General features: G+C 30.7%; 1 protein-coding gene across 1 annotated transcript in view; it reads right to left on the reverse strand.

The window, feature by feature from the left end:
• Positions 1–1426: 1426 nt before the first annotated feature.
• LOC106465714 overlaps positions 1427–10635 on the reverse strand; it is a 74807-nt gene continuing 65598 nt past the window's right edge. Inside the window, exons 8-10 of the mRNA XM_013925953.2 lie at positions 10204–10347; positions 6316–6441; positions 1427–3910 (exon numbers count right to left, since the gene is read on the reverse strand). Of these exons, the coding sequence (XP_013781407.1) occupies positions 3138–3910; positions 6316–6441; positions 10204–10347 (1043 nt within the window). The 3' untranslated portion in view covers positions 1427–3137. The remainder of the gene's footprint in view (positions 3911–6315; positions 6442–10203; positions 10348–10635) is intronic.

The raw sequence follows: 10635 nt of genomic DNA on the forward strand, positions 1-10635 counted from the left end.
AATATTTATATTCTCATGTTTTTTTAATTAATAATGACATACACATATATATATATCAGGAAATAAAATTACACACACACACACACACACACACACACACACACACAATATATATATATATATATAGAGAGAGAGAGAGAGAGAGAGGGATTACCATGATCTATGATTATTTTTATTGGTGAAATATATTTATGTCGAGAACTGAAAATAAAAAAAAATATATATATAAAAATCTCAAAATTAAATGAGTAGACAGCTTATCTTCAATAAAAGTATTTTTGAGTAAAACAAATGTTATGCAAAAACATTCCACATTTTTGCTCAGACTCAAAACTGAGAAACAGAAAAATGTTACTATGAGATAAAGTCATAGCCCATAACTGGACTGTCAAAGAGTATAAAAAAACAACATTTTAACTATATGAGGTATATAATTACTGAGCATAGACAAAAGATTAACAAACATATACTGATTAAACAATAGTTTCTTTCTTGAATTTGTGAACTATACATTTGTAAAGTGAACTAGTAGCCTGAAATAAGGTGAAAAAATTGTAGATTGGGTATTATTAAATTCTGTTTAGCCTGAAACCATTTAAATAGAAAATTTAGAAAAGAAAACATTTACCACTAGTGTATAAATCTGAAAACGTTTTTGGTGGTCCATAACGAGTTAAAAAATCTTTTATTTCTTTACAAAAATTCTTAATGTTATCTTCGTGAACTCTTGGAAACTAGTTAAGTAACTAAATTTCATAATATATATTGCTTCATCTGAACTTCTTAAAAACCAAAGATTAGTGGCATAATGCAACACTGTTGAATACAAACTTTTTTTTTCACTGATGGAGAAATATAAATTTCTGCATTATTCAACAGGAATACACTTTTTACACTACTTATGTACATTACCTATACAGTTTTAGGTGTGTTGATACAAAAATGCAGATACAACTTTGAACTTTGTGGATTCATTTGTTAATTTAATTTTTTTTTTCTAGTCCACCTAAAATATCACATACTACAATAGGCACTTTCATTATAAAACAATTTGATCTTTCTTTGGGAAGCACACAACTTCATTTGCTGATAAATACAAAGTTATTTTTATAGATTCAGAAGCACAAAAAGGAAATTAACAAATATAAAAACTTTAGTCAATTAGTACAAAAAAAAACATGATGTCATTACTTACTAGAAATAGAGAGTTGTACATAAAGTAATGTCATTTTCGTCAGTTAAAACATAACCAACAAATTGTCCTGATCTTGCATGTTATATGAAATGTCTTAAAAACAAAAGGAGAAATATACATTTTAGTCAGAGATAGCTAGCTTATGGTGAATTACATTTCTTTTTTAAGCGGAAGCTACAAAATATTAATTGTTAACTACATATATGAATATATCTAATTACTTTTGTTAATAGTTCAACAAACAAATACAAATTTTATTTTTTACATAAACAGTTATATAATTACTATTAAAAATATTTCTGTCAGTCACATTTTTGAGACTCTGTAAAACAAACATCATTAACATTTAATTATGAGAGTGTAGCAGTTTTACATACAGCTGATTTTTGGGTTTGATTGGGTTCAAGTTGGTGACAAATTTACAAATATTTAGGAATATCATAACAAAGTAATATAATTTCATGGAACTATCTTATAAGCATTTTGTAAATTTTAATGTTGACTCCAATTTCCATTTTGGTACTATTCCAGTAATTACACTATTCGTTGGCAGAAAATACATTTTCAGAATGCAATTAAATACTTGAATATTTAGTACAAATCCACTGTATCTTTAAAGTTACCTTTTAAAAATTCAATTTCTAAACAAGTTACATAAAAACATTATTGGTAAAAAGAGTTAAAGAGCTTTAAATTTTACCAGATGAAATTTTCCTACTTTTAATATAGTCCAAGCGTAATGAAATAAGCAAAAAAAAAAAAACCAGGACATATTGGATGTTAAAACTTAACTGCAAGTTAACAAATAGTGATAAACTTTGAATGTACAACATGGTAGTTTATCAATACCTACTAATAATAATACCTCAGAATAACTAGCACATGTTACATTAAATCTATTTTTCTGTATATTCTTAACATTGAATTTAATTTCAACACTTTGAAAAGTTTACATGTTCATTTTCTTTTATGAAGCTAACGAATTGATACAATATGTTTAGAAACAAGAGCATCTTATCTAATGAGAAAACATAGGTTTTAATATTTTCTTAAATTTATACAATTTTCTTTATCACATCAACTTAACACATAATTTAAGACTAAATCCTCAAATAAATACTAAAGTTTTGAAATGACTTAATAAACAGATACCTTAATTAATGTACAATTTAAACATTAATCACAACTATTTACATTTTTAACTATTTGTAACTTTTTAAACTTTCTTTCAAAATTTCACAACATACATACATCTACACAAAAATGAAACATCCAGTAATGATAGAAATAATTAATCTATACACTTCTTTTGTGAAGTCAAACTATAACTGATACTTATGTAAAGTGTACTGGAAATCTGTAAGAAACTTTATCATTGGCTTTGACATACAATCAGGAATATTTCTATTACTCTTCACATTATAGGCTGTAAAAACAACTATGAATTTTAATTAAAGACTTCTAAAACCAAATATTTTATCAATGTTAAACTATGCCTAGTATTAAAATACATAGTTAAAACTGAACACAAAGAGTGAAATATTTTTCGTGAAGAATAAAAATTCACAAGTCCTTTTAAGTTAGAATATAAGTATTAACTTTCTGGGTACAAAAGAAAACAAACTATAATATTAGCATGTATGATATATGTATTTTATTTTTCAGAATTAAATTCACCATTAAGTTCATAAAATGTAAAACTAAAAAAAAAGTATTTTCCTTAAAAGTAATTTTTGAAAACCTAAGTATTAAAAACAATGAAGTAAAAACACATAAAGTGGCTAGTGTTGAGAGCAATAAAAATGAGTTATGCATGCTGTTTAAGCTGAGTTTTATGGTAGCTTAATCTTGACAACTAACCAAAAAACATAAGTAGTGGAATGGTAAAATTTGAGAAATACACCTTATTCTCAGGAAAAAGGGCAGTAAGTCTAACAAGTTGTTAGTCCTGATCATCACAAGGATCCAAAGCACAAATTATAGCTTTCATAAAAGCTGCTGCTACTAAGGCTGAATAGGGTTGCCATTCCTTGTTCTTGGTTCCATCTTTGTAATCCGATATTCCTCTGATAAAAGTATAGTTGTCTTTACGATTTCCATAGATAGATTCCACGACAGCATCAAATTCTGAATCAAAAGCCAAAATACCCTGCTGATGAGCAAATTCTTGTCTCACTGCATCATCTTTCATCAATACCCTTCCAGATGCCACACCCCCAAAGTGGATCATGGACTTTCCTGGTTCTCGATGTTCTACTGTTCCTTCGGGGGCTTGAGGATGACCAACCTCAATGACATCTTTTCCCCCAATGGACATGAAAAGTTTGTCTGTATCTGATGAAGGTCGGTTAAAGTCAGCTTCTTGGTTGGCTAACATTTCTGAAGCATATCTGATGTAATCTTCCCATGGTCGCTGTTTAGCATCAAGTAAGCCCTGAGTCCACAGTTGTTGTGCTATTTCCTGTAAACAGAGGCTTGGTGGACACCATCTCTTGATGTTATATTTGTCATTCAGTGTGCCATTTGTTGAAATTTTACCTTCAGGAGAGTTTTTGGTCTTTTCACAATACATGTAAATGAATTTATCATTTTGATCCTCTGGAGATGTTGACACAACAACATCTCCCAAACGTACATGCTTAGAATAATTTGTATAATGAGGAACACCTCCTCCAATACCAACAAGAAAAACATATTCAACTTTCTGGAAGCTCCCTGTAAGAAAAAAAAAAAAGAGAGAGAAGATTATTGAATGTGTAACTTACAATTAGATTTATTTTAATCCCTTGACTAAAGTGTGAAAAAAATCTCAGTAAAACAATAATGAGATATCACTTTTAAGGGAAATTAAATGATAAATAACTCACATTAATAAAAAAAGGTGTTCTTCTTCTAACCCACCTGGTAAAAACATATCAGTTTATTCAGCTTTTACAAATCAGTTCTAAATGGTTTAAAAAAGTGGGGTTCGAAGTGTGCCTGCCCCAACTTTGTATATACCACCATTCAACATGATATCATGCATTTGATATCCGAGTAATCAAACTTTCATGTTATCCTACATTACTGATTTCATTTTCACAACAGTTCATGTTAGAGTACAAAAAAATACCAGATTCAGTATACAGTTTACATCAGAATTTAAGAAGTTGTAGAAATTTAATTTGAAAACTGTATGATGAAAAAAGTATTTTTATTCTTTATATGAACATCACCTTTCACTCTGACTTGTTACAGTTTGATTGACTTTGGTATTTCACACACACATATCTCTAATACAAAAACTTTAATTACATATCTGATTTTTTGTGTACAATAGACTTGCACTTTGACTAAAAGCTTGCCTCATTTTGATAAAATAAGAATTATAGTCAACATTACTTTTCCAATACGGAGTCAGTCCAATGCACCAACCCAATGCACATTCAGTTTATTAATATAATATTTGAAGAAAGAGACTATTAGAAGTTTAGCATTTAATCTCAGTTTATTCAAATTACAAAGGGTCATTAAAAAAATATGTGCTTTGCAAATACTCGTATATAGGGCATGACTTTTGAATAGTGTTGTGTAAAAGGATCTTTAAAAGGATCAGGTTTCAACACAGAAGAATGATTTTTAAGAAAAATCTATAAATATAATAGGAGTTGGTTGGTGATTTTATGAATACCAGGTCCTTTATAAATAAAGGATTTAAGATATTTTAGAACTCAAATATGTAAATAAATTTAGGAATCATCTTAGTTCTTTTGCTCTGTACACATCAAGTTTTTAGTAAGTAGAAAGAGTGATGTTACTAATTAAATGTTTAACATGCTTTTAAAAAAGAATAGTAAAGTATGAAAGGAATGTGACCTCCTAAACAATATTACACTATGCTAAAAATGCTGCAAGGTAAATTTGAAAGTTTTCAGACCAAGTGTTTAATTATTATATTACAGATTTCTTTCCACCAAAGGTAAAACTAAAAATATAATCTATGACATAGAGGCCTAATGCATTCTTTAATTCCATGTGCCTTTGATGAAAAGAAATCTTTAATATAGTCCTTTTACCCTGGGGAGAAATTACTACTAACACTGGAGACCCAGAGTATCTTGAACCTCTTAGAATTTGGTACCCTAGGCAACAAGCTGTCTTTATTGTTTATCCTTATGCTGGGCCTGTTATTGGCAGATATCTTATAAAACTTGAAATGTATTTACATAGTTCAATGATAAATGCATAAGGAAACTTTGATCTTAATTTTAACTCTAACCCATACAAACTAATGAATAATTGCAGAAAAAGTTTTATGGTTAAGCAATAGATAAAATCTTTAGGCAACATTTCATGTTGATTCTACTCTTATCTACTTCATTTTGCTTGAATGACTCCAATAAAACAATATGTACTAAATCTGGTCCCAAGAACTTTATCATGATGAAAGTTAAATAAATTCAACATAAATATTTATATTTCAGACTTGATATTTTTCATGATCCTTCAATAGATAATGAGAAGCAGATGTTATTTTGGGTACTTGGAAGATGCAAGTTTAAAAATCTATAGCTTTAACACTAACTGATAAATCACAAATGGATAAGAATGGCTTGCAGCTTAGATACATGTATGGCCATACACAAAATGACTTAAATTAGTCCATATACAAGAGCACCACACCATTTATGCACATGCATAAGGTATTTTTACAAAGAAAAAGTTTCAAACCATATCAAGATAATAAAGAAGTAAAACAAAAAAAGTTAGAAAATAACTTAGGAAATGAACAACTTTCTCTGTAACTACAGAGTGTTATGGGGGCACAGCTTCCAGATACCTCGTGCAAGTGGTTAATTATTTTCTACTGGTGCCCCTACTACAAATATATATCATTGTCATGTTTTTTTCTTTTTTAATAATCTCATACTTTACAGCAATATAAAAACCTACAGGTAATTAATGCTACAGACAAGAGAGAAAATAACCATTTTGTAAATGGGGTAAGCTAAGAATGTTTGATTCTAGTTTTCTTGACTAAACCACCTCTCTATTGATAAATATATTAGCCCTATGATATAACAGTTAATATATTTTGTTAATATAATCTACATTCAGAGATAATAATAATGAAAAGTTACCCAACAGACGAGTTGTTGTGTTACCAGCAGCAATCATGGCCCCTCTGTGGTGTCCAACAGCAGGTAGTTTTGTTGCTACAACACGATGTGCTCCAATGTTACCAAGAGTATAGACATTGGACTCTCCTGTAAAACAAGTTGTGAGATAGAGAATTCACTTTTATTTTGTTATGGTTTACTATTCATTTATTATTCCTTCTATCATTTAGTTCAGCTATAAATTTTTAGTGACATTAAAGCACTAACTCACTTTTATATAGAACACATTGATTTTGAGTATGGGGTCATTTCATGTCAAATCACCAAAGGCATGATACCCAACATCTCATAATTGGCCAATTTTTTTAACTGATGGTACCTATCTATGAGTTAGGTATACCTTCAAATTTCTTTCTCCTTCCGGAAATAGAAACATTTGAATTTTAGCCAAATTTGGTCAAAAATTGCTTGTGGTGGCCATTTTGGATTTTCACAAATACCTTATGCCATTGTAAGTATTTTCATAATTTTCCCACCCCCTAATTCAAGTATAAGGAATCCAAATATTGAAATGGCTTTTACTTATATCCTAAAACAATCCCCTCAGTTACCCTATAAACCCAACTACTATAGAATTTTAAGAGTTACCAAAAGGGTTCGTGCCTTATTTTTAATCATTGGGATCCAATGTTTAACAAAACTTATCAACAACAAATTTAGAGCAAATACTCTTCAAACCATGTAGTTTACTATATTAAAAACCTGAGATGGTTTTTTCCTTGTTCCAAAGTAATAGTCCTCTGAAAATTGACTAAATGATAAAGCAGATATTATATTTCACATGAAATATTGATAATTGCTGTTCAATTTTAAAGAGTGCTTAAAACTATATTGAGGTTAATTTTATAATAAAAGTGAATATTATCTACATGAGCTACAGAAGATTGATGAAGTTCTAAAGTCAGTTTCAATGGTCTAACCAACAAGTTATTGCACTGAAATGTCTGAGCATCTTTAAATCTGGTCAATGATATCCTGTTTTTTTCAGAAACTCGTCAGTCTTTTTTTATATCAATCTCCTTTAAATTGTATTGATGACAAGTTGCTGTTACAGGTGCATTTATTGTGCAAAGAATGTGTTTCGAGTACAAAGCAAGTATCCTCTCTCCTTGGCCAATAGGATCTGGCTGGATAATTTGAATGCATAAAGTTTACAAGAACATCCCTATTTTCAAGGTCAGTTTCATTAACAAATCCAACCCAGTATTTCTCATCATAATTGCAAAGAACAAAGTCAGAATCTTTTATCTCTTCAGAAGAAATTTGGTCAATGCTTTTCGCTAAAATCAGGTCAGATGTAAGTGTAAATTCCTCATCAGAAAAGACATGCTTTGTACCAAAGATGCTATTAGATAGTGGTATGAATTGGTGGAAACTTCGAGTTCCAGGCAATGCATTACTTTGCTCAAATCTTTCTTTCAAATATTTCCACACCTCAGTCATCTCATCTTGTGAAATAAAGAATGTTATTACCCCTTTAATTTCATCTCTGCAAAACTCTGAAACTTCCCTTGCTGACAAGATTTGGTTTGATAATGGTTTCTGAAGACTGGCCCTTGCAGTTAAGCATTTAATTGTTCCTCCAAGATCGTCACAAGGAGATTTACCATGCAATGTGGCAAAAAAGTTTCAAATACAATGTACTCCAAAATCACTCTGATGAAGGCATAGATTAATAAGATTTTTGCAGTTTTTATATTGTCCCACACAACTATTACTAAAATAGTGCACTGTCTTAACCTTACCATTTATCTGCTTCTTGATGTAGTTTATTGTTTGGCTTATGACTCTATAAACAAAACCTACGTCATGAGTCAAGTTGTCTGATAGAGTGATGAGTTCCAAGCCACTAGAATCATGAAAAGAAAGTAAGCAACATTAAAGTGGACAAATCTTCTCCTCAACCTGAAGAAGTCCAAAAGGCAACATCCCAGGCTCGAAATAACCAGATCATTTATGCCTTATTCAAGTTAAGGAAACAGAACTCATCTAGTTTGGAATTATGAACACTCATCCTCACTCACCAACCATATGAACAAGTACATTCCACTTGTCCCTGGAATCATGGAGAGGACGTGGAACAGCTGTGCTCAACCAAGGACCCAGGATGGGACCACTATGCATTCGGAATTACGAGGAGACAGTGGAACCTCTTCCATGAACAACATACTGAAAACCAATATTGATAAAAAAGAGGGACCACACAAAACCTAACCAGATAGCTGAGTGTCAAATCTGAACTGGTATTATGAGTAGGCTCCCATGTAGGCTGGTGCCGCTCTTACTGACATATGGGAAAAATTATCCAGGGACCTGGATAGGAGTGCCCCAACTTCGCCCTCTTCTCCGAGAGTGGAGGAGTTCACTCTAGTACTCTGAAGGAAAAGCCTCTGTCCTCCATCCCACTGACTGAAAACCGGGTGTGTTAAGGACTCCTTAGCTCCATTAGTAGAATCTGGGGGGTAATGCGCATTATATAGTCCTGAAGAATGGTGTTCTGGAAACAGTACAAAAGGTGAACCAAGTTTCCTAAATTTGTAAAAGCAAACTGACCCCAATTTATTCAATCCAATGATCTGCAGGGATGGTCAGGATCCCCTTATGCTTTACTTATGATAGTCTATGAGTGGCAGTCCAGCATAGTACAGTAATACCACCCAGTCATGGACTTCAAAATGTCAGAAATATATCAAGATTTATCTGATTTTCATACATGTGCATTTACCATCCAAAAGTAAATAGATTATTGGTGTGTACATCTGATCTGTCAGCCCACCTGGAAAGAATTAGATCTATGTGATGTTTAAAAACTCTTGTATGTGCCTTCATGAGACATGATATAGACAAAAAACAACAGTTCCAAAGCATCATAAAGTTCTGATCTTTTCCAGACAGACTGCCCATTCAGAAGAATGCACCTTGAATCAACATCTGTTTATGAAATATGTTAAATGGACTATTGTTCAAAAAAATTGTGCAGCCTATCACAATTTTTGAAATTACCAAAATAACTTTAATTCATTTAATTAGAATTATATGAAAATATGTTGGTGGCAAAGAAAATTAGTTTTATTTAATTAAGTATATTTATTTTAATAATTAGATGTTATAGAATATACATTAGTTCATTTCTACTACTTAATCTTAAAGGATTTTATTGGTAGGTGACACAAGTTATGGTTTAAGTGCCAAAAGTTGCTAAGCATTGGAAACCGATAGACCTAACATTTGTGACAAGAATCACATAAACTACAGATTTTTTTCCCACACTCTTCTTAATTTGCTCATTTTGTATTGCACAATCAGAGGGGTACAAAAATAGCATTTCAGATGCATTTTTTTGTCTCCCACAAGTCACTTCCCAAGAGGTCTTTCATTAATTCAATACCAAAAATCATCAATTGAGCTGGACAATGAGAGACAAAATCCTTTTGTCAGCCAAACTGATGAGTTCTAGTATTGAACAAAATGCCTCTTTGGCAACAACTTGTGACAGAGAAAATGACAAATCTGGAATGGTATTTTTACACAACTATCTAGATAATAATTAATTTTATTAAATGTACAATGTATTATGATTTTAAAGAATGTCTTAACTTTTAACATTTTAAATATACTTTTGTTAAATATAAACTGTACAGTAGTAGTTTCAATTAACTGTCATTGTTGTTTTCAAGTTTAAAGTATGTGTTTGCATCTAAAAGTCACTAAAATTTTGTATCTTTATCTTTCTTTTAGTAAAGTATCATATAAACTGATGGTTATTTGCTATAAAAATAAGAGCAATAGTTACATCTATTCTGTTAAACTTCTACTTTTGTTTAAATATAATTTTATACACTATCTCACCTTCAGTTTTGTACCTGACATAAGTATCTTTATTCTCTATCATGGCATCCACCGCAACTTTCTCACAATATTGAGCTGTAATGATGGCAATGGAAGGTTGCTGGGAACTAATAACTGTTGGAACCTGACGTACCATTTTCACCTCTAAAACAAAACAAAGCATCAAATAAAAGTTCCTGTTATAATCACAAGAAACATGAAAATAGATAAAAGCAGAACTTAATGTCTAATACAACAATTAAGAAATGTAAATTCCATTTTTTTATATATACAAGTTTAATGTAGATCATTTTCATAATTATCAGTAAGAGATCTAATTTCCATACTGCTGAGACTACAAAGCACTATAAATACACACACACACTTGTATAGTTAAACACATATAAAATCAAAATATGTGCAATTCAATATCAAATCCATTAAATTCATACT

Source organism: Limulus polyphemus, unplaced genomic scaffold, assembly GCF_000517525.1.
Source record: "Limulus polyphemus unplaced genomic scaffold, Limulus_polyphemus-2.1.2 Scaffold2027, whole genome shotgun sequence".
Classification (NCBI taxonomy): domain Eukaryota; kingdom Metazoa; phylum Arthropoda; class Merostomata; order Xiphosura; family Limulidae; genus Limulus; species Limulus polyphemus.